The following is a 25,009-nucleotide window of genomic DNA, read 5'->3' as shown; positions in this document are numbered from 1 at the left end:
CTTGATCCCAGGTACATAAAGTGCATCAACAAGTGTGAAAGAACTTCCATTAGCAGCACTAGGCACAATTTTTCCAACTCCCTGAACTGGATAAGAGGCATTGTTGGCATAAGTGACTGAATTTCCATGAGGGACATACTCGAGAGAGGTAAACAATTCACGATATGAGGTAATGTGCTTTGTAGCACCACTGTCGAAATACCACACATGTGAATCTGCAGCAACTGACAAGCATGCATCATGGACAACAGTCCATTCTGCATTAACATCAGCATTACAGTCTCCTTTCACAGAAGACTCAACAATGGCTGCATTTGTAGTGGAACCAGCATTTGTAGGAATAGTGCTACTCTGGAAGCCGTTAAAGAATTTCAGAGAAATCTCTGCTCCCTCAATGACTCTAACCTCTTAGAAATGGTACCAAAAATCTCTAAAGTCTTTCCTTTCCTACCTGTTAGGTAGATTGAAATTGAATCCTTTGGGGGAGATCATCAGCTCTTGGTCTTACCGAACAAAGCTTTTTGAGCACCTATTCTAAGTTAAACCTGGGTTTACCTTTCTAACCTCCCTGCCTCCACCATTGAAGACTGTAGAGTCAAAATTTTGAAAGGTGGATAGTTCCTTGATAAAGGGGAACTCATAAAAGCCCCCTTCAACGTCAACCTCATCGATCATTCCAAACGCCCTCTACATCTGAACAAAGGGAAACATGGATTAATTTGCCAAAAGCAACCCTGACTTCTACACATAATCCATTTGGAATGTTTTCGGCCCTATGTGCCTGCAAGTTTCTTGACCCCAAAGCTTCATGCGAATCTAGCATCATGTGGTTCGATCATGCCATATGGTTTATTCTCAACCATCTACACCTACTCTTCTCGGAAAAACCAGTGGACTTTCATGCTTTTAACATCTTTCGTGGACTAATGCTAGATATTTTGAAGGAACTAAAATCTGTCTGATCACTTATGCCAATTACAAAGGTGTAAAGATTATCACTAGCTTACTCAAACCATGTATTGATGAAGATGATTCCCCTTCTTTAAAAAGACCCAATTCTCTTGCTATCCCCAACTCTTTTACTTCTTTTCAGACACCTAGCTCGTCTTCTAATTGAGGGATATCTCGTAGCTACAATAGAGGAAGCGGCAAAAACACGCGAATCAAGAACCTTCTTGAAATGTAATTATTGATATAATTGCAGGTTGCTATGAGCCCATGCGGAAGGAAGTTTCTCAACAAAAAAGTTCCAAGCCAGGACTTTATTTACGTACACTGTCTCTTGCAGAATGAGCTTCTCGATTGCGTACATCCTAAAACACTTTTTTGTGAGTGCTTTGACCTACTTTTGGGCAATCACAAACTACTAGACAATGTACTTATCAGATGGAAATATCAAAAACCCGTCTACAGTAATGATTTTCTTTGACATAACTCAGTCCTTGAATGCATCTGCAATCAGTTTATCACATTTTGTAAAGACTTTGATACATATGGTATGCATGTTTGTACTTGTGATCTTACCATCATTGGAAATAACAAAGTCCGAAAAATCTTGGCTAAAGTGCTTAACCACATACCTAACTTTCCAAAAAAACCGTTATGTTGCTCTATCAGCTTTACTTAGCTGCTTAACTGACCTTGTCAATTCTCTCCAAGTGGAGAAAACAATCCTACTGGACTTAACCAAAGTAGTGGAAGAATGCTTTTTTCAAAAAATCTCACAAATACTCAGGAAATGGTTATCTACAAATAACTCTTGGTTAACACCACAACTCGCATATGAGTTTCAAAAAATATCAAAGATATGGTTTATTGTTGGACTAAACAAAATCTCTAATTGTCCCACTCTTATTTGTAAAAACTTAGCCTGGAATGCTACTCATTCTCAAGTATCCGGTAAGGAGTTCACAAGAATCAATACTTCTCTACAAACATTTACCAATAACATCTCAAAACACTTAGAGAATTTGCGATATTATCTTCAGGATACTAAACTGCTAGTACTTTTTTCTACCTACAAGATTCATAAACATAAATTCAGATGGATATCAGATGCTTCAAAATGGCATCTTCATGGATATCACCAAAGATATCACTCTTTGTCTTGACCTTATATTAGCAGAGTTTGAACTTATCTGTGCATCTAAACAAAAAATCTGCCATAACTTTCTACAAGTACAATACAACCCCTTTTGGATAACAAAAGACTCTACTGAGGTTTCTCTTAACCTCCCTAAACACATCTTTCAACTTTTCCCGACAGATATTTCTCAATGTTATGAGAATATTCCTTTAGAAGGAGATCTTGGGCTTAAAGATGTACTATCACAGGTTATCAACCTAGCTTTTGTTAATGTTGGTAAAAGAGGTTGTTTCTACATATCTCTTTCAAAAAAACCTAGATGGATTAAAAAGGCGAACTCTTCCCATCCCTTACACTTCAATGAAGAGAAGCTATGTCTCCATATATCTTGGTTACTTGAAAACTGTACCATTATCTCTGGAGGACTTTGTTTTAACCAAAGCCTTGGCATCCCCATGGGATTTTCTTGCTCCTTGCTTATGTGTAATATATTCCTTGCTTTCTTCGAGTACAAGTGGTTTCTCAAGACTATGGGAGATAGTAGTAATAAGCTTTTACTCTTTAGGCACACTTACCGATATATGGATAACTTACTGAGCATCAACAACAAAATCTTTTTTGAAGAAATCTGTCATATATATCCTAACTGCTTGAAAATAGAACCAACTTCTATACATGGGATCACAACACCCAATGGATTTTTTTGCACTTCGGTACAATTCCTTAACTTCTCTATTTTGCTTCATATACCCTATGTTGGAGGATATGATCGTAAATTTATATTGAAGAGAGATCTTTTGGAACTTCCTCCTTTTGAGTTCATTAAAAGGAATAGTAATAGGCCCCACAAAGCAGCTCTTAGCACTTGTATCAGCCTATTGTATCTAATTGTCTACTCCTCTTCTAACTATCTCCTTGCTTGGGAAGATATTAAGATACTTATAAAAAAGTAATTCCTGAATGGCTTCAATAGATATGACATTATTGATAAAATTCTACTATAACTTACTCGACATGACTGGCCTTAATTACATTTTAACCTTGACAATCTCATCTCTTTAATAAGGTAGTAGGCCCATTCACAATGGGCCTACTATTGACCCATTGTGTATGGTGCCTAGGACAGGGCGAGTACACACACACACACACACACACACACACACATTTCACCACCTGATGGTAAATTTTTTTAGTATCAAATTAAACTTTCCTAGCTTAGTTCACACTTGCTGGTACACACATACACACACACACACACACATTCAACCACTTGCCGGTAGCCTTCTTAAGCATCAGATTAAGGTGTATTTTTTTTGTCGATACTCTAAAGTATATATATATATATATATATATATATATAGAGAGAGAGAGAGAGAGAGAGAGAGAGAGAGAGAGAGAGAGAGAGAGAGAGAGAGAGAGAGAGAGAGAGCATCTTTTTTGAGAAGTTGCTCATCGGATTCCCAAAACTCGTCAGATTGCCAACAAGTATGAGCCATGAATGCTTGCATAAAAGAAACGTTTGACACGAGTCACTCTTCACCTGATCAAAGTACAATGTAGCTAGCTATTTGTTTTAAAGACTGCAGATAAATTTCACATTTGATGATACCAAAATATTGCCCACTCATTTACCTCCCTTAACTTTAAACTTCATATCTGGGTTCCCCTTTAAATAAGGGTATTTACATTGCCGGTTTCATTTTGAATAGATATTTCTGTCGCTCCAGTTATGCAATGGGGACACCATGCATAGAGAAGCCAATCTCTCTCTCTCTCTCTCTCTCTCTCTCTCTCCAAACAAGCACACAAGCCCCTCCCTTTTGCTAACTGCAATCAACCTAGGGTCTTCATGAGCACACGAAAAGATTAAAGATTACATACCAAAACGTGATTTGGCAACAATTGTTTTGTAAATCTACTTTTATGATTTTCTATACAAAACCTTGATAGCTATGCAAATGCCCCTTCCAAAGGTTGTTACCATTTTTTTCTTCGACACATCAGAGGGCCCAAGGGGGAGGTGCTTATCCCTTCCAAATATTAGCCATGTTACATGGTCAGGCAAGGGCCACGTACCATCGGGCAAGAGCCAGCGTAGGCATCACCATCGCCACCTAATTGATGCAACACATGTTGGGAACGACGGAGAGAACTCGTAGCAACCATCTACGAACCTCTTCCTCGGGTGACCCACCTCAGGAGGAGGATGCACTCGGTTACCATTTTATGCCGTGTTGTTGAAAAGAATTTTTGACACCAGCCAACCAACAATGATAAGTGTGAGCGCTTAAGCGGGAGCTGGACATGGCTGGCATGCTACGTTCTGTTGATCCCTGCTTTGCCCAACTTCTCTCTTCTCGAGTCGGAGCTCCGTTTTTGGCTACGAGACACAAGTCAGCTCGCGTCACCAGATGCCTGGTTGCAGCTCCTGGTATTCGTGTGTGTGTGTGTGTGTGAGAGAGAGAGAGAGAGAGAGAGAGAGAGCGAGCGAGAGCGAGAGCGAGTAATATTAACGTCCTCAGAGGCACCTATGGATCAAACATTGACATCCTTCCTTGTACATTCCACTTTGAACGTGCCAGCGACACAATATTTTATCATCAGCTGCGCTTCCCAATGGTATCATAGCTGCAGCTATTGCACTAATCATGAAAAAACCATTCTCTTATATTCGAGTGTGTGCTTTCAATGCATTCAACAATGACTCTTCTCTCGCTCAAGGAGCTGTAGGAATTTGCCAATGGGGATAGAATTGTGCACTTTGAGTGCAAGAGAAAGCAAACTCTATGTATGCAAGGTTGTAATTGTGGTACATCTACGAGAGGGTAGATAGTCTCTCATACATTCAGGCATTCCATGCATGGTTGTTACGCATAGCAGCATGGATATCTGGTTAGACCAAGAGCATGATGAAGAAGGACTAGGGTTATTCATTGCCCTCCTCTTTTGAAACCCATGGAAGTCATGATGATGACTGGGATGATGATGCGACAAGAGTCGAGATGAAAAGGAGGAGGAACAATGCTTGGCTCGACAAGAGAATATGTATTATGAGGCAAACAATTGAGGGAAACGGCCCTATCCTTGAGTGGAGGAAGGCTTTTTGTGAGAGAGTTGAACAAGAGGAAAGGCACTTGGCTTGTGAAGAAGAATGACATGGCAGCCCAGGTGGATGCTCACCTTTTGAACCACCAAGCCATTGGTGATCTCATAGTGATAATGCTATTCGAGCAAATATACCATCTCATTCTGAGCTCGACTGCAAGAAGCTTATCATTATGGTTGTAGAGGTCATTGTGAAGGCCACTTTAAGTGCATCAACATCTTTACTAGAGAAGTTTTGTTCAATGAACATGATTGTAAGGCGAACACAAGCACATTTGTTGTGTCAATTCTATACTTACTTTTTTATCACACCTAAGAGCGACCTTAAAAAGGTTCCATAAAGAGCCGAAACAGAGTCTCTCGTGATACCTCTTCTCAGCTATAAGTGTGATGTATTTTAGGAGGGTTTGAAGTTTCTTCTCTTCAGGTTAGTGGATAGTGTATGAGAGGGATTCACTCTCTCAAGCAAAAGGGTTCATTTGGTACGAATTATTCAATCGAAGTTATTCAATTATGTGTGTAGCTACTAGAGAATACGGAAGAGGAACGACGGATCATTCAATCAAGATTGATGTGCTGGCTAGTGACCCAAGAATGTTGTCTGAGGCGAGTTGATTGGCTTCTATCCAAGGTACAAAGCACAATCATCATAAGCTACTGTCATCCTTGATTGAGTCATCAAAGACTAAAGGCAATGGAAAGATTCTCATTGTCATGATGGAGAAGCACAAGGATCTAAGGACTCGAGTAAGATCAAATAGAAGAATAAGAATAAGAGCTCATCTAATTTGAATGAGCTTGGGCTCGTGTCCGTGTGGATCTTGCAAGAAGGAAGTGGAGGAAGGCTCACTAAGGCTGAAGTAGCATAGTACACAAAGGATGGTAGATGCATTCACTTTCATAATTAATGATACATGATAGATTGTCCCAAGCTTAGCTTTGTTATAACCTTGACTAGTCAGCCCAGTGCTCAAGTCAATGCCGTGCAAGAAGCTCAATAAGTGGCTACATACTCGAGGAAATGAATTACTTAAGTGTGTAGGTCATATCAATGCTATATTGTGTTGTTTGTTCTATTCGATCGCTGTAGTGAGTATGATGTCTTTCTGGAGCATGGTGTGAAGAGTGAGAAGTTTGAGGGAACTCGTATTGCGGATGTTGGAAGGTGGATTTGTAGAGGTCATATCAATACTATATTGTGTTGTTTGTTCTATTCGATCGCTGTAGTGAGTATGATGTTTTTAGGGAGCATGCTGTGAAGAGTGAGAAGTTTGAGGGAACTCATATTGCGGATGTTGAAAGGTGGATTTGTAGAGGGCATGGACTCTCCTCTTGCACGCCTCTTTTATAATGTCCGTTTGACCATTCAAGCTATTGATTTTAATCGTGACTTTGTTTCGATAATATGCAGCAATAACGATCTAATTTGGGCATCAAATGGCCTACCAAGAATAAATCCTCAACAATGTTTTTTTGTTGAAAATATTTAACTCCACCATGGTGACTCGTAAAGCTTCTATGAGATTTGTGTCGCATAATATTTGTAACCACCTGCCGATCGGCTGATTCAATCTTGCACTTAAATTTGAGCAGAACAGACGAGAACGGAACAGAGAATCAGCACTTTGTTCTTGTAGACGAGACAAAAGAGGCAAAGTTCCTTGTCAAATAGATTTGCTTTATTGGTGGGTGGTTAAAATGGTAGTAGAGGTGAGCAGTTTGCTTTCCATCAAGCAAACCGGTCCTACATCAATTTACTATTGGAAGCTATAGAGTACGGCAACAGAAAGAGGGATGAAGAAGCAGCAGCTTTATGTGCAATCGAAGAGAGGAAAGGAAAGAAATCGAGAGAGTTTTGCAAAAAGACATTTATAAGAGAGAATCTGTTTTTTCTTAAAAAGCCCAAAAAGCACGCCTTTTGACATTTTTCGGTGTTTTAGAGACTTCTAAAAATCTTTCAACTTATGAGAATTTAGAGATACTACAAAAGTCAAAGTGGATCCTCTCGATGAGCTCTATGCATTGACGTGAACGGTTTTTTTGACTACCTAAAAAATTTAGGGTTTTGGCAAAAAAATTCAGCTTGATGTTTCTCATTCTTCTTGTTGCTTGTTTACAAATAAGAGGTAGCGGGATTGTTTTGGACCAAGGCAGAAGGATTTACAAGCATTTCGAAGCATGAGAGTTGGAAGTCCACTACGAGGACAAGACTTTGTTTGCTAACTGGATTAACTACTCGTTTGATCCTGTTTGAACTTTGTCTAAGACATTGTTTGAGAACATTGGTTGTACTTCTCTGAACATATTTAATCTTGCTTAAACTTTTTTTTCTTCCTAGTGAAAAAGATCCTTCTATTATCTTTTGAAATTTACAGGGCTACTCCCCTACCAGGAGGGCACATGCTACAAGAGAAAAAGAGAGACTCTCTCATGATGGCTAAACAAGTGTACAATGGCAAAATCACGAAATTGGAGAGAAAAGTCACAGAAGTGGCCGATAGTGCCAGTGAATGCCTTGGCCCGTCGCGAGGAAAGGCCTTTGCTGCCATTGCTGCATCAAGGCCTAGCGTTAGATCACTGCTCTATTGGAGCTGCTGTAGATCAGGCTATACCAGCCTGGGAGCGTGTGTATGAGCTCCAATTGGAAAGCTCGTACAATCACTCCAGGAGGCTCAGATCTACCCTCAAGCACACTAAAGCAACGGGCTCGCCAAACAAACCATTGGCCTAGGCTATTGATCAACTCCCATTTGTGGTTCCTTTGTAATGGGCTTGATTTTTGACGGGATTCACGCCGCGATGTTTGGGGATCCGTATGGCTGTGGCTCCTCAAAACAAACAATGGACATAAAACCATGACGTTAAAATAGACACTAAGTCTATGCATACATGCATGGATGACTCAAACCATGCACTTGGCGTAAGACACAAGTCACTGAATAATCATAATTACATTCACATCACTATCCCCGTCGAGATCTTAGACATGAACCATGATCATTATGGCTTATCTAGACATCACATCTAGACCGCATTGATCTTTCGCGGATGTCTTGATGCAGTAGATCTCGTCAGAAATTTTGTTTTACACACATAGTCAGACAAAACAACAATTATAAGAATATATGAACCATTTAGTTATCTAGGAATTTCCAACCATAATCTCAAAATTTATGGTCAACTTTTATGTACGTATCATAAAGTCACTCAACAGAATATTGTCAACGTGTCAACACCCCTAAAATCTCAAAGAGAAGTTGGTTGACTCTATTCTCTCTAGGCAGTTTGTGACATAAGAATGTAGAGGCTTCCCTCTCGTGCTATATGCACCACACCGGAGTCAACGTGATTTGATGAGCACTTCATACTCATACAATCCGGAGGACGTCCTGAACACGGTCTTATATATATCTCTAGGTTCAATCCTGATTTGATTATAGCTACTTTTAAGATCGATCTTTTTGAAACAAGTAGAATCCTGTAATTTATCAAGTATATCATCGATCCTGGGTATTGGAAACTTGTTCTTGATGGTAATTTTAGTAAGAGCCGTGTAGTCAATACACATCCGTCTCTCTTTTGTACAAGTAATTTTGAAGACCAAAAAAATGACGTAGTATGTTGGATCAAACCCTTTTCCAAAAGATTCTGTACTTGGCTCAGAAATTCTTCTTGTGGGGCTTTGCTCTCTCTATAGGGTGACTGGTTCAAAGGAGTATTGCTAGTGATCAATTCTTGGGTTTGATCCTCTAGTCTTTCTGGAGGTAGCTCGCTAGGCAACCCTTTGAGAAATAGTTGGCATGTGCTTTAAGCAAACTTTCGCTCTGACTCCAACGTCAGGTGCAACGGAAGTGTCTATGGATTTAGCTCGGATCTAATACTCGGCACAAACACAAGGGACACTTTACTTCACTTGAAAGGACTGAACGAAAGAGAGAGACACAAGAGAGAGAGAAAAGAGACGATAGTGAATGTCGGGTTTCAAACCCTCAAGGCCCCCCTTGCTCTGTTGCCAGAGCAAGTACTTTCTTTATTCTTGCACAATGCTGATACAATGACTAAATGCTGAGACGCTGATGCTAATGGGTATTGATGCTACTGATGCTCGGTACTACTGAGATACTGAAGGGTACTGCGGGGTATTGAGAGGTGTTGAGGTACTGATGGGTTCTACGTCGACGACGAGGTACTGATGTGTTTGTGTCTACAACGATGACGATAATGAGGTACTGATGGGTTCTGTGTCGACAACGATGAGGCTATGGGCTGATCTGCTATCGCCGGGATAGCGATGGACTGAAAATTAAGATCGCTATGGGCTGATCTGCTATCGCCGGGACAACGATGGGTTTTGTGTCGACGACGACGACGACACGATGAGGCTATGGGCTGAAAACTAAAAACGCGGAGGTGGATGATGGCTGAATTCTGAAAACACTAGATCTGAAAACGCTACTGGTGCTGGAACTGAGAAACGCTGATGGTGCTGGAATCTGATGGCCATCATAGGGCTGAAAACGCTGACGGCTGCTGGGGAAAAATGCTGGCTTTTGCTAGGCAAAAACGCTGGTACTGCTGTTGCTTCTTGAGAGGCTCTCTACTCCTCCTCTAGCACTGCCCATAGGCTGCCCTTATAGGTGGAAACTTCTGGGTCGAGCAGTGGCTGGCTGAATCCCACGATTGGGAATGTGAAAAGTCCCTTTAATAAATTAACGACACAAGAGGCGGTTCACGTGCGGTAAATTGTTTGTATGCTGGAATGACTGTACTGTGCAAGAGAGGGTATGCAACTATGACCGGCCTGAGCATGCACGTCCTACTAGAGGCTCACAAAGGTGCCAGGCGCAGTCCTAAGCTAATGACTCATGCTAGACTGTAGCAGAAGCATGTCCACATAGCGTAGGTGAAGTACGCACGAGACATTCCCTCCTGTTACAGGTGAGGCACAACTGCCGGACTTCTATCTCTGGATTCTTCTCTAATTCTGATGCTGACTGCTTCTGATGCTTGTGGATGCATAACCAATGAAAAATCCTCCAAACTATGGATACTACGGATGTAGGTTTGGTGCAATGTAAACACCAGCCACACGAGTTACTAGGTAGCCGTATTGCTGTCGCAGAATACTAGCCTTCGTGTTGACTCTGCCTTTCGAGCAAGTACTACCACTCGAATACTCCTGTTGTGAAAACACTGTAGGTGAAGCTGAAAGGTAAGGGTGCTTGGAGGCATTACCAAGGGTTTCTTGTTGACGGAAGTGGATGCACGCTACATGCAAATATGAATGCACAAGAGGGTTAGGGATCCTGTCTCCAACTCCTTCCATATCCGCATAAGAAGCAAGTTGATCCTGGTACTCAAGATCTGGGTTTTCGTGTATCCGATGTCGATCTTCCTTCAAAGACATGGTAATGAAGATGCGAGCTAATAAGTCTATGATCGGGACTCGAAGATTCTTTCAGTTAAAAAAACCGGGAGAGGTTCTTTGGGTTCTTGGGTTCTTGAGTTCTTGATGTTCTTGGGGTTCTTGGTTCTTCTTGGGTTCTTGATGGTTCTTCCCTTGAGTTCGCAAAGCCGAAGCACACACAGAGCTCTGATACCAATGTGAGGTGCAACGGAAATGTCTCGGATCTAGTACTCCGCACAAACACAAGGGACACTTTACTTCACTTGAAAGAATTGAATGAAAGAGAGAGACACAAGAGATTGAGAAAAGAGACGACACTGAATGTCGGGTCCCAAACTCTCAAGGGGCCCCTTGCTCTGTTGCTAGAGCAAGTACTTTCTTTATTCTTGCAAATGCTTATACAATGACTAAATGTTGAGATGTTGATGCTAATGGGTATTGATGCTACTGATGCTCGGTACTACTGAGATACTAAAGGGTACTGCGGGTACTGAGGTACTACGGGGTACTGAGAGGTGCTGACTTATTGATGGGTTCTGTGTCGATGATGATGACGATGACTATGCAACTATGACCGGCTTGGGCATGCACGTTCTACTAGAGGCTCACAAAGGTGCTAGGCTCAGCCCTAAGGTAATGACTCATGCTAGACTGTAGCAGAAGCATGTCCATGTAGCGCAAGTGAAGTGCGCACGTGACACCAACTTTGAGAGACTGGAATCCTTATTATCTTCCATGTTATTAAGAAAGATCGAGTAAACAAAAATACTTGATTTCATTAATTTGGAAATGGCTTTAGCCTATAAAAGGGGGATTGACTTGCCTTTAAGCTTTACATCAATAACCACATCTTGACCCATCATTCTTCAATGGAAGCTTCCTAGCCTGACAATCCATCACGACACCATTCTTATGGTGCCAAGGCATTTCTAGAAGTACATATCACACTTCCAATGGCATAATATTGAAGTCCTCATGCCCAAGGTAACCCTCACAATGCAACCTAAGCTTGCCTATGACAAGCGTGATGGTGACATCATGCCCTGGTGCCGTGAACACTGCATCTATTTGTGGTCCCGTGTCTTCACACTTGATTCTTAAGCAAGCCGCCATTTCAAGTAAAATGAAGTTGACATTGGCTCTGTTGTCAAAGTAAGCTTAGATTCAAAATCTTCGCCTAGTTTTTGCTGATCTGTTGGCAAGTTTTGGGGTTTATTCAGCAATCAAGATAAAAAATTCCATATCAGAGATGTTGATCAATGAAGAAGAAAAGCAAAGAAGGGCTAATTGGAAAAGAGGACTCAGGCGGCTCGTGCAAACTTCAAAGACAATTCCTTCAATAGTTTGACAATGTATTGTTTCTTAGTAGCTACATTGAAGAATCGAAGATCACTAGAACCGTTGGATTTGGAAAAGACAATGTTATGCAGTGTGGAGTGCTTTATTGACCAAGCCTTATGCTCTGAAGAATCCAAGATCACTAGAGATGTTGGATTTTGAAATGGCAATGTTATGCTTGTAGTTATTTGACACTTGCTTTTGACGTTCAACCAATTGGCGATTGAGACAATTCGAAGGTGGTTTCCATCAACAGACTAGAAGACCATAACGAGAGTTTTTGGGACACCTATTTACTACTTTCTTTAAGAATGTATCTCGGGAAGATCAAAGTGAGATACACTATTGGCCTACCTTCACGGCTTCATGAATATATTTTCAAAGAGAGTTTCTACCATTCACGAGCTTATGGAACATATTGTTGTTGGTTATTTGATGATGAAAGGCAACGTTGAGCTTGGAAACCAAAAAAGCTTTCACATTAGAGCAACTAACTTAAACCAGCCTTATTCTAATAAAATAATGAAGTCAAACCCCTTTCCGAAGTCGCTCACACCTAGACAAAGGAAAATTTTACAAAGAGAAGGTGGATGTTTTGAGACGGGCGATACTCTATTGGTGTAGTGCGAAAAAGGATTATTATTATTCAACCTCATGGCAAATCGATCGTTCTCAGAGTTACATCGTTCGCTGATTTTTCAACTTGCACCTAATCTTGATATCCTTTTTGTTGTACATATTCTAATTTTTAAAATTGGATTCTCATTCAAATTTGAAAGAAAATCGATTACACTGGTTGAATCTCTTTGTATTATTGAGATCTGCTAGATTGTGGCATCCCATTTATTAACTCATCTTAAGATGGTTTTATGACTTGCAAAAGCGGTTTTTGATGAGACTTGGCTTAATGGCTAGACAGAGTTGAGAACCTGTTTTGACAATTGTTTTTAACGGTTGGATGTTGTCCAGGACTAGTTCTATGAATGAACCACGTGAGTCACAAGTGTGCTTGAGTGGTTTAGGCTTGGCGTGTCAGTTGGATAGAGTCTGGGCTTGTTTTAACAACCACTCTTATTGTTGGAGAGAGCCAAGGACCCATTATGAAGGTCACTCGCACGGTCCGACAGACTTTAGGATTGAAAGAGTCGACTACCCGTTTTTGCACATTTTATGTGACACTACATGTTGTCTTGTTCAATGATGTATAGACTGTATTGATGGATTGTATGGCATCTGTGGTAGCAAGGTGGAAAGGTACGTAGTGTACCGCAGGGGGCAGGTACGTACGGAACATACTTCTGTGCTGAACCACCTTTCAGTTATGTAATAGGTATGTACCATTTGTAAAAAAAACCATAATATATTGAAATTAAGTTCAAAATTTAGACTCATAAACAAATTAACATTACAATGCTAAAAATGAACATATTGGACATAAAACTCAAATGACTCAAGCCTCAATGATAAGTCATAAAGCCAAGTACAACTACAAGCGTAATGTCTATGGCATCAGCCACAGGCCGGCACTTTATATGCCATACAAACTGATTCAAAAAAGTGAAACACAATACAAGTCTGTTGCTCTCCAAAGCATGCACATAGGTTGTAATAGGCTTGGACACTCCAAGCGAGAAATCAATAGCAACACACGAACAAAAACTTCATAATGTGAGAGAGAGAGAGAGAGAGAGAGAGAGAGAGAGAGAGAGAGAGAGAGAGAGAGAGAGAGAGAGACATGGCCCGGCGGAGTTCCGTGCCCAAGGGTATTGGCCCCAAAGTTTGGCGCCCTTTTTGGCATTTCTTTAACATTAATCATTGCAAGGTACAACTCCCGAAGGGACCTCTACTCTCAGACTCTACGTCCAGATGCTCTGTAGTGTGAGGCCCCAGGGGCTCTTATAAAGTTTACAACGGATGCCAAGCAGAGCCCCAAAAGCTTCAAACTCAAAAGCAAATAGTCCCCAAAAGCATCTGGTCTAAAATCTGCCCCAAAAAGCAGGCAGCACAAATTACGGAAATTCGTACAGCCCTGCCACATCAGCAGCTAGCGTGAAACACGTAAATCTGTACAATCTGCCACGTGAGCTTGCCAACGCGTTTTATGGGATTTCGTACTACTGCCACGTGGCCTGTCCGTATAGCCTGTCATCGCATTTTAGGGGGGGGGGGGGGGTGCGTGTGTGTGTGTGCAATGTCATCATTTTGTGACATACCCCCCTCTTGAAAGAATTGTAATTGTCCTCGATTACACCTGCAAAATAGACAGAGGCCATAAATTTATTCAGTAGACACTGACTCTTAAGTACCGACGCACTAGACACGACACATCTAGCACTTGTACAAAGATGACAATCACATCACATCTCATGACGTCACATGATAGATCAAATCAATCACAAAAAAATTAATTCCAAATCTCAGACCATGAATGCCAACAACGTATTTAGTAATTGCATCTAGATCCATCTCGGACCTCACTAGTGTCGGATTAACTAATTCTTATTGCGATCATGTCTATAGAGATTTTCAAGACCGAAATACTGCAATCATTTCGTCTTTCAGTCCTGCACTCAAACACAGTCACATGTTAGAGTGTTCACCAATCAGAATCAGTTCCGGGAATTCCCATGTCGAAGTACTTCTTTCATTAAGTCAGCAGAATATTGTTAGCCCATCAGTATCCTTGAAATCCAAAGGAAAATTAGTGACTTTATTCTTTCTAGGTAATTTGTGACAAAGGATCGGAGTAACTCCTCTCTTGTGTAGTCCCGCCTGCACCAGATTCAACCTGTTGATCTCCGAGAACTCTTGGAATAGCCAAAGCTAGACCAAAAGCGTCAAGGTAAAGTTCCAAATCTGAGGGGGGTATCTGCTAGGTCCTCCAGGCTCCTCCTCCATCCACTTCGCATTCTGATAGTTCTTGACTAAGAACTGCCGTTCACTTTACCTCTGATTCCTTTCTTGGTGCGCTAGTATCTGTTCCAGAACGAGTATCTCCTCACTCTCTTCCCCTTCAGGTTGCTCCTCCGGCTTCCTCATGATTGTCACCTCACCCTTGAAATTTTTCGACAACAAACTCACATGAAAAGCATTGTGAATCTTCCAAGTTTTTGGCAACTTCGGTTTGAAGGATACATCATTTATCTTCTCTTGAATCTGGAAAGGGCCATTATATCTTAGTAGTTGCTCCTTTCCTTTTCGTTTCCTTAGGCGTGCCTTCTCAAAACGTAAGAGCACCCAATCATCTTCCTTCAACTGCAAGTCGCGTCGAATCTTGTCGGCTGCTCTCTTATGCCATGCTTGAAACTTCTCAAGAGCCTTGTGCACCTTGGCAAAAGCAATATCCAGATCTAGATCATACCGATCTGTTTCAAAAATCTTATCCTAGGTGTGGGGAATTCTCTGATCTACTAGCTGATTTTCTTTTTCCTTTCTTTCCTTGAGCCCTAGGACCTGTGGGTAGCGTCTTTCGCTTCCCTTGTCCATTGGCACGTGAGTCTCAATCATTGGAACCCTAAGACGCATTATCATCTGATTCCCTTTCTGTGGAATCCTTTGATGAACTTGCATCTGGTTCCCTTAGTTCGTTAGAACCCTCTGATTCTCCAGAATCCTGTGATGAGCTGTCATCCAGTTCCCTTGATTCATTCTTTTCAATCTGGCTGACTCTTGCCTTGTTGAGGTGGATACTATCTTGTCCGTAAGGTAAGTCAATGAGCCAGCATGTGTTCCAAATCGTTCCTTAGCATGTTGCAGAAGGCTTTGAATAGAGTCAGACTTCTGGTTCAAACAATAGTTGTGAATCTCTTTTGGCAAACCACAACAGGACCGCTTAATCTGGTCTTTCAAAGTAATCTTCCGAAACGAAGATACTTGCAAATAAGTATCCCAAAACCTCTGGTAGTAGTCATCCAGTGTATCGTTCTCAGTCATTCTCAAATGATGCCAAGCCGTGATGACAGCTTTGCATATTCTTTTGATATCCAAGTTGATGTGAAAATTGTCTTCAATTGTAATCACGTCGCAGGTGCTTCTCTGCGTAACAACATAGTAGACCACCATGTCTGTATAGTTCCGTTCAAGTCATATGCCGCCTTTCGCACCTTGGAATGTTCTGAGAACCGTCCTCCAGAGAAGACGTGTCACGAGGACGTGGCAACTGTTAACTATGTCACGAGGACGTGGCAACTGCTAACTTTAGTTGTTGGTTTCTTTCCAATGATTTTTGTTTTATTTTTGAGACCCTCTTTTTGAAGTTGCAAATGGTCGGACATTGTATGGCCAATGTGAATGGTAGTTTCACTTGCAGACGGGAAGTGGGTCGGCACTGGAATTCGTATAGTAAGAGGATGTCTAGACTCAGTCCAAGATCATGTAGGTCTCCTCGTCGCACTTAGCAAGTTGGTGGATACTAGGAACTGAACTCAATAAAGGCAGAAAGTCAAGGTGGGATCACCAAAGGAAAATACCCAACAATTGGGCCACATTGCATTTTTGGATGCGGTCCCAATGGGGATAGATGGTTAGAAGACCAATGGGAGCCTAACGGAAGTATCTCCTAAAAATTAGGGAATTGCTATTTTGGGCCATGAAATGTGTTCGCGCCATTAGCTTCCGAATGACAAGGGGAACATTTTAGAACTCTGCTGCGAAGTCAACTGGGCAACCAGTTGGGAGATTTTTAGGTGGTAACCCCGAAACAAGAAAATGCTTGTATTCGCGCCAAGTGGCACATTTTTGTGCACTTTCCTCTTGCAGAAAAATGGGCGCTGAATTTTGTAGCTGGGAGGGCTCATTTTTGAAACCGGTCACAGGTTAAGAGCTATGGAGTGCTTCCTTTCCACTCTATGTACTGTGTGGTGCTAGGAGTGATGACCTGCACACTACACATTGCTCTCTCTCTCCCCTACGTGCAGTTATGTGATGCCTCACAAGAGGGCTCTTCATTTGACTGATGTACAGCTGTGTGGTTTCATGCTTTTGTGCTGAGGCAAGAGCCTCCTTGAGCAGGAACAGGAGTAGCTAATTGCTACTCCAAAAGCAGGCACCGGTGAGGGTGATAGCCTCACCGTACTGGTGCAATTTCAGCGCTGGTTATGCGCTGTATTTTGACTGTTTTTCAGCCATACGGACGCCATAACAATTGGGAACAGTGCCCCACTGACAGAGGACAGTTCGGGGACTGTTTAGGGCTTGAAACAGGGCAAAAACCAGTAAATACAGCGAGCTGAATTTATTGTTTTTGGGCAGAAATCAGGGGGTTTATGCCAGTGGTAGTGAGTCCCAACAGGGGAATAGGTTTCGCGCAAGTTTTGGGGCTGTTATGTTGCCGAAATTTGGCCAAAACAGGTGGTATCTAGCTGAATACAGGTAAAGAATTCCTAGGACTCTACTTTGTATTTTACCCTCTCAAAGTAAAAAGAAATACCGAAAGGGGCGCCAATTTTGGGGCCTACAAGTTGTCGGCGTGTGCTCGGAGCATTTTAGCCTCCGAGCCGTGTGTGTGCTTAAGTGTTAATTCCCGTCGCAGGTTATCTTTCTAAAGTGCTCTCTCTGTGTGTGTTTAAAGTAAAGTAAAGAATTTCGGGTGAAAGCCAAACTCTTAACGCCCCACCAGCTGGTTTCAAGGTTCCGTTGCCGGGACATCAATCACTTTTCCCTCAAGAGGTGAGCCTCGGTTGTTTTGGGTAAAGACACAGAGTACAGGAACGCGGGATTACACTATGGCCGACAAAGAGAGGGGCATTATGGAAGAGGGTTCCTCTTCGAAGGATAGACATGAAACTCTTACGGTGTTCGAGATTGGCGAGAGCTCACGGCCACGTCAATGTGTACCTCCTGTTGATGTGAATGTCCCTCCAGTACAGGGCTTTATGACTGTGCAACTAGAGGATAATGCGGTCAGGACTCAGTTAGTTGCTGCGGTGAATGTCTTTTCGCAACTGGTGCAAAATCCAAGGTTTATGGAGTTCTTGCAAGCGCCACCAGTGCAATAGCAAAATAGGCAACCTACACCGCATACAGAGCTTGTTGAGGCTCACTCGTACTTCATGCGACTCAGCGATAGGGAACACCCGCATGTTGCAGAGTCAAGGGTTCCAAAACAGGCTCCTCCCGTCCTTGAACAGGTGGCTAGAACGCCTATTCCACAGGTTATGCCAGTTCAGCCCGCCACCTTTCAAAGCCCGCATAGTGTCCTGAATGGACAGGGAACTGGATACCAGGCAAGGTGGTACCAAACATACTGTACGAGGTGTATATGTACGTATTGTACGTTGTTCCGTACAGAAAATTTTTTTATGTACGTAAAAATACGTATTCTTGTAAAAAAACCGCAAAGTACTAGATTTTCTAGGACATTTCCAATAAAAAATAAGAGAGAAGCCAACAACTTATAGACATTCAAAGACACGTTTTACAAGACAACCACATACTGTATAACTACTGCAAGAGACTTAGATTTTTATTTTAAATCGGCACCGTACGGCCTCCAGACCCCCTCCCCCCCCCCAAAAAAAAAAAAACGGCGTACAGATCGTTCCGTACAGTATGGATTCGTACAAAAATCCGTACGGTACGGAACCGATCCGTACGTACGTGTTGATCCAACCTTGATACCAGGCTATGCACCCAGTTTTTCCACCACCCACGGTACATCCTGTGTCACCAGCGTGTGACTACTATCTATCCTTTTTGTTGATTTCTTTCTGATTATCTATTTACTTTCACTTTTTGGAAACACCCCTCGGGAAATCTAACTGCCCTGCATTGCATAGCTAGTGTGGAACTGTTCAGAGGGAGTCCAGGCCTGAGGGCAAGAGAGCACTAAGGTTGGAAAGACTATGGTTAGCCAAAGTGGGGTCATTGACTAGCCAAAGTGGAATCCTTTGCTACAGAGGCTACATTTCAATTTTGGGTGTGGCCACAGTGTACAAAGAGGGTCGGACGACCTAGAAAGATACAATGACAGTATCTCCTAAAATTTAGGGAACTGCTATTTTGGGACCTGAAAATGTGTTGACGTCATTACCTCCGGAATGACAAGGGGAACATTTTCTTACTCTGCCGTGAAGTCAACTGGGCAACCGGTTGGGATATTTTTAGACGGCAACCCCGAAACGGGAAAATGCTTATAAATGTGCCAAGTGGCACATTCTGGTGCAGTTTCTAATGCAAGAGAGAGTGGGCGCTGAATTTTAAGCTGGGAGAGGCTCATTTGCAGCTTTTGTCAAGGTTAAGAGCTATGGAGTGCTTGCTTTCCCTCTTATGCATAGTGCGGTGCCAGGAGTGATGCCCTGTACGCTACGCACTGCCCTCTCTCTCCCCTTTGGCAGTATGTTATGCCCCTCTAGTGGGCTCTTCATTTGACCAATGTACAGTTGTGTGGGTTCATGCGCGATTGCCGAGGCAAGAGCCTCTTGCACAGGTACTGGATTAGCTAGCGGCTAATCCCTCCGCAGGTACAGGTGAATTCGGAGAGGTTTCACGCCAGAAATCTCGTCCGATTCAAAGGGCAAGTAGCCCTACAGGTGCGGGAGCTCGAGGACTTGCTACGGATGCAACCGGCACGCGAAACGGAGCCCGAAACAGTGAATTACAGCCTGTTGTGTATTTTTGCAGGTGTAGGGTTTTGGCCCTAAACGGACCCTAATACCCCCAGGAGGTTCGGGGACGCAAGGGGACCGCTGTACAGGTGATCTGGCGCATTTTCAGTGTTGAAAACAGAGAATTCAGCGTGCTGCAGATTCTCGCCAGGTTTTGCAAAGTGCCCGTATGCGTCGGGAAAGTCAGTCAATGCGTGGGAATACTGACTGTGAAGTGTCCTAGTACAGTTATGTTGCCGAAATCGGGCTGGAACAGTGGAAATTCAGCCGAGTTTGTGCGGGGTAGCTTGTAGGGATTCACAACGTTTATTCCCTCTTTTGAAGAACAAAGAAATACCGAAAGGGGCGCCTAAGTTAGGGGCCAATCTGGTGTCCGTCTACTCTTACAGGTGCAATCTAGCAGCCTGTATCCCTCTCCCCTTTGTTGTGTCTTGAAAGTACATGTATAATAGACGACTAATAATGGGTGAAAGCTAAATCAAGGTTTGAAGTAAAGTCTACCGCCCTTTTTGGATTGAACAGGCCGGTTTCATCCTGGGTATTTCGGGGGTGGATCTGTGTTCTAGAGTATGGCTGGTTATGCGCCTGGAAGTCAGCCGTACATGCCAGCAACAGTGTTTGGGGGTATGCAAGGCATGATGCCAAACCCCATGTATGGTAGCATCGGCATGCAGCAAGGTTTTCAGTGCAACCAGGGCCAGTTTGGGGTGCCACTGGGTCATTTGGGCATGGCTGGTTTTTCAGGACAGCAGCCAGATATCGCACCTCTGACGCAAAATGTTAATGGCCAAGATGTGACGATGATGCCTACTACAGTGCCCATGTTGCAGACTATTCCTTGTGACAATTTGGGGGTACTGGAAAAGCCAAAAGCTTACAAAGAAGGTGCTGCAGCTGTGCAGTTCATCACTTTTAATGGCTTCAAGGATAAAGCAAAGGCTCTCACTTTCCTCCAGCAGTTTGATACAGCCTATGCGGGAGGGAATTTTATAGAGGCCTCTAAGGTCAGGAAAGCTGCCACTTTCTTAAAGAACAATGCGCTTACATGGTGGATGACATTGTTAATGCAAGGACAGGCACCCGCCACTTGGGTTTACTTCAAGCAAATGTTTGCATCTGCTTGGCTGTCAAATGAATTTGAAGCCGACGTCATGACAGATTGGCACCAACTTACTTCGGCTACATGCAAGAGCTTGCTGGAGTACAATCGGAGGGTTTGTAAAGCTGTACTCTCAGTGACATACAGATTTGTGCCATTGACAGAGCAGATAGAGAAGTATTGTTGTGGGCTGCCTAAAGGGCTTCGCGAGTACTGGACCAAGAACAGAGTGGCTATCCTCACCCAACTCATGGAAGTTGATAACACTGGTCTTGCCTTGTTGAAAGGAGAGGACAATGGGTTTCCGAGCAACGAGAAAGGAGGGTAGCAAAAGAAAAATTCAGCGAAGAAGCCCTTTGTGAAAACGGCTCCTGAAGTGTCACAAGGGTCAAAATAGGCCACCAAAGATAAGGATTCAGGCGGGACTTCTGGAGCGCAGGCAAAGAAACAGAAAAGAAAGCCTTTTGTGCTCAAGTCGCTCAATGAAAAGAAGGTCCCAATGGCTAAAAATAAATGCTTAATATGCGAGCAGCCTGTCACTTTGCTACCAATTGTCCACAAAGGAAAAGACCAGCTGGCTCAAAGGATAAAGAGGACCAGAAAGGCAAGAAGCCTAAACCCACGGCAAGTTTGGTGCCAGATATGGTGGGTGATAGGCCTAGTACAGATGCCAATGAGTTATGCAGAGCATGGGGTAAAGTTAGAGATCATATGGCACTCATCTTCTTTGATCCAGGTGCCAAAGCAAACTTTATCTCACCTGAGTTAGCTATGAAGCAGCTGAAGAGATGGGGTACACAGCACAGGCAGGGTTGGCATGTCTTGGTCACCCAGAGTGTGTTACTCCCATTATTGAAAAGCTGTGTCTACATATTCAGTCATATGTAGACACAGAAGAATTTTATATCATGCCATTGGAAGGGTGCGATGCGCTACTTGGAAATCCGTGGATGTTCAGAGTACATGGCATGCTGGATGCCTTCGGCAAGACGATCACCCTTCATCGTAGGGGCAAAACTCATGTTTTGGATGTAAAGCTCAAAGGGGAGTCTGTCCCTATTGTATCTGCTTCTGCTATCACTTCTGTAATAAAGAATCATCTTTCTGTGTACTTGATTTTTGGTCGTGATGTCTCAGATAATGGTCAGTTAAATTTATCTGTGTTAGATAAAGAAAGGTCAGCAATTTTGCAAAAGTTTAGTGACTGTTTTTCCGATTCATTACCGTCGCAATTGCCGCCAGAGAGACCTGAGGACCATCGGATAGATTTGGTGCCAGGGTGTAGCCCACCGAATAGACTTCCCTACAGGGTTAGCGCTACGCAGCAGGAAGAGATTATGGGCCAAGTTGAGGAGTTATTAGAGAAGGGGCTGATTCAGCCTAGTTCTTCACCCTTTTGCTCCCCAGTGCTCCTAGTGCAAAAAAAGGATGGCTCATGGCGCATGTGTTGATTACCGTGCGTTGAATTAGAATACCATCATAAATAGGTTTCCTATTCCTAGGATTGATGATATTCTCAATCGTTTAACAAAATGATGAACCGGATTTTCTGCTCGCATCAACAGTTTGTTGGGACGTTTTTCGATGACATGATAGTCTATCCGAAGAATGAAGAGGAGCATAGGCGTCACTTGACCATTGTGTTCGAAGAGCTGCGCAGTCTCACAGGCTACTTGTCAATCCTAAGAAAAGTGAATTCTTTCTAGAAGAGATCCATTTTCTTGGCCACATAGTGTCAAAAGATGGTGTCAGAATGGATCCCTCAAAGGTCGAAGCTATTAAGACATGGCCAGACTTGAAGACTGTGCACGATGTTTGAAGCTTCTTGGGATTGTGTTCCTACTATAGAAGGTTTATCAAGAATTTTGCAGAGATAGCATCACCTCTTCACGCTTTGCAAAAGAAAGAGGTCACTTTTAGATGGACCCAAAAAGAGATTTCAGCTTTTAGTCTCTTAAAGGAAAAGTTGACTCGAGCTTTTAGTCTCTCAAAGGAAAAGTTGACTTTAGATCCGGTAATTGTTTTTCCAGATCTCAGGAAGTCATTTGTGGTCCAATGTGACGAGTGTGGCAGTAGCATCAGAGCAGTGCTAATGCAAGATGGACGGGTAGTAGCTTACGAAAGCCGAATTTTGCAAGGGCCCGAGAGGACTATGCAAGTTGATGAGAAAGAGCTCTTTTCCGTGATTCATGCGCTTTCTAGTTGGAAGCACTACTCTTAGGTGCTGATTTTGTTGTCCAAACAGACCATTAGACCTTGCGATACTTCTTGACACAGTCAAAGTTATCCGAAAAGCATATGCGATGGGCAAATATTCTTTTTATGTTCCACTTCCAGATTATGCATGTGGAAGGCAAGAAGAATGTTGTGGCTGATGCGTTATCAAGGAAGCCACAAATTTGAGTTGTGTCAATTCCTTATCATCATGAGCTGGATGACATGAAGGAACAGTATGCTACTGATGAAGATTTTGCAAGGATCTTTGAACAGTTGCAAGAGGGGCAACATCATGAGCACTACCTCCTCAGAGATGGTTTTATGATGATGCATTTCAGACTTTGTGTCACTAGGCCATTGCGACATAAGGTCATGGAGGAGAGTCATGTCCCACTGTATGCAGGGCATTGTGGTATTGATGCGACAGTTTAAGCGGTAGAGACATTCTTCTATTGGCCTACCTTGAGGAGAGATGTGGATGCCTTTGTGCGAGCATGCCTGATTTGCCAAAAGGTCAAGTTTGACAGGCAAAAGGCAGCAGGGTTGTTGCAACCACTGCCGATTCCGGATAAGCCATGGGAAAGCACGAACGCTAACAGGGAATGATGGTATATGGACCATTATCTACAGGTTCAGCAAGCAGGCCAATTTTATCCCTGTTAGGAAGAAGATAAAGTCTGATCAGATGGCACGCTTGTTCATGTACGATGTGTTTAAGTACCATGGTATGCCACAATCGATTATCAGTGATCGTGATCCTCGATTGTTTGAGACATGGGCACTAAAGTTCTCGTCTTCGTTTCATCCACAAACTGATGGACTGTCAGAAGAGGCTAATTCTACTGTCTTAGATCTGCTGAAATGCTATGTGTCAGATAATAAGGGCAAGTGGGAACAGTATTTGCCTATGCTTGAGTATGTGTACAATAATACGGTGCATTCGTCGACTAGCAAAGCACCTTTTGAGATTGTTGAAGGTGGCAAAAAGGTTCCTCCCATTTTGCATACAAAGGACAAGATATTTGAGGCAGATCGATATGTTGAAAACATGGATGAAATGTATAAGAAAATTAAAGTTGCCTTGGAGAAGACTCAGGCAAAGCAGAAAAAGGCGGTTGATCGTCACCATCGTGAATTGCTGTTATCACCTGGTGATTGGGTTCTGTTAAGGTTCGAAAAGGCAAGGTTAACGAAGATGAAGGGCAAGGAACGGCTGTTTCCTAATGTTAGGTGCTGTGGAAGTGAATGTTGAACTTTGCTCAAGATGAGTGCTTCGAACTGTGCTCAAGGGTTCTTTTTACTTACGGAAGGGAGAGCCTTCCGTTCCTTTAGTGAGAGAGTGCAATGGGGACAAACAAAGTGGATGGACATTGTGAATGAATGTACATGAGACTGAGAGATAGAGTGAGAAGAATACGACACCAGAATGTTGTCAAATCCTCCTCCAAAGGCCCCACTCTCTATGGCGATAGCGGTCTACTTATGATTGCACAAATCTCTACAATGCTTGGACTTGCCGACGATGTCGACGACGACGAGATGGGCTGAAATCTGAAAATGCTAATGGCTGAAATCTGCAAATCTTTATCAGCTGAATTCTGACTCTATGTCGATGACGACGATGCGCTGAAAACGCAGATGCTGGAAACTGTGTTTTTCGGGCTTAATCTGTAAACTTCGTGGGATCTGACCGTGCGGCGAGGATCTGCTGCGGGAAGGTGAGATCTGCGAGGTTCGGGACTTCTTCTGTGATGTTTGACTGCTGAAAACTGAAAACGTTGGTCCTCTTGTTGATCTTGTCGCGATGGAACTGCAAAACGCTAAGGCTGAATTGTCTTCCTGCTGTGGAATCTGCTAACACTAGGGGATCTGTTGTCTATTGTGGTCGCTGGGGCTGATCTGCTGTGCAAAACGCCAGGGCTGGTCTTCAATCCAAAAACGCTAGGTTCTGCTGTCTCTTGCAAAAACGCTAGGCCTCTGTGGGGGTCTTGCTGAGAAGTTTCCTGTTGAGCAAATTGCTCCTGCTGCCTCTTTTGCCAGAAAGTGCTAGCGCTAGGTTTCTATATATACAAGCTTATGAAATTTGCCCTACCTTGTTCCCAACAAAAGTCACTTAAAAATAAGAAGTGAAAAATGTCAAAAATAGGAAAAAT

General features: G+C 42.9%; 1 protein-coding gene across 1 annotated transcript in view; it reads left to right on the top strand.

Annotated features, from left to right (window-relative positions):
• The first annotated feature begins 4,344 nt into the window (after nucleotides 1-4,344).
• The window catches only part of LOC147418392 (protein IN CHLOROPLAST ATPASE BIOGENESIS, chloroplastic-like), a 115,787-nt gene continuing 95,122 nt past the window's right edge, over nucleotides 4,345-25,009 (top strand). Inside the window, exon 1 of the mRNA XM_086506934.1 lies at nucleotides 4,345-4,517. Within this exon, the coding sequence (XP_086363060.1) occupies nucleotides 4,391-4,517 (127 nt within the window). The 5' untranslated portion in view covers nucleotides 4,345-4,390. The remainder of the gene's footprint in view (nucleotides 4,518-25,009) is intronic.

The sequence above is a fragment of the Adiantum capillus-veneris genome, chromosome 30 (genome assembly GCF_014529385.1).
Source record: "Adiantum capillus-veneris isolate H3 chromosome 30, ASM1452938v2, whole genome shotgun sequence".
Classification (NCBI taxonomy): Eukaryota; Viridiplantae; Streptophyta; class Polypodiopsida; order Polypodiales; family Pteridaceae; genus Adiantum; species Adiantum capillus-veneris.
Note: the sequence above shows the minus strand (reverse complement) of the source record. Positions and strands in the feature narration are given on the sequence as shown.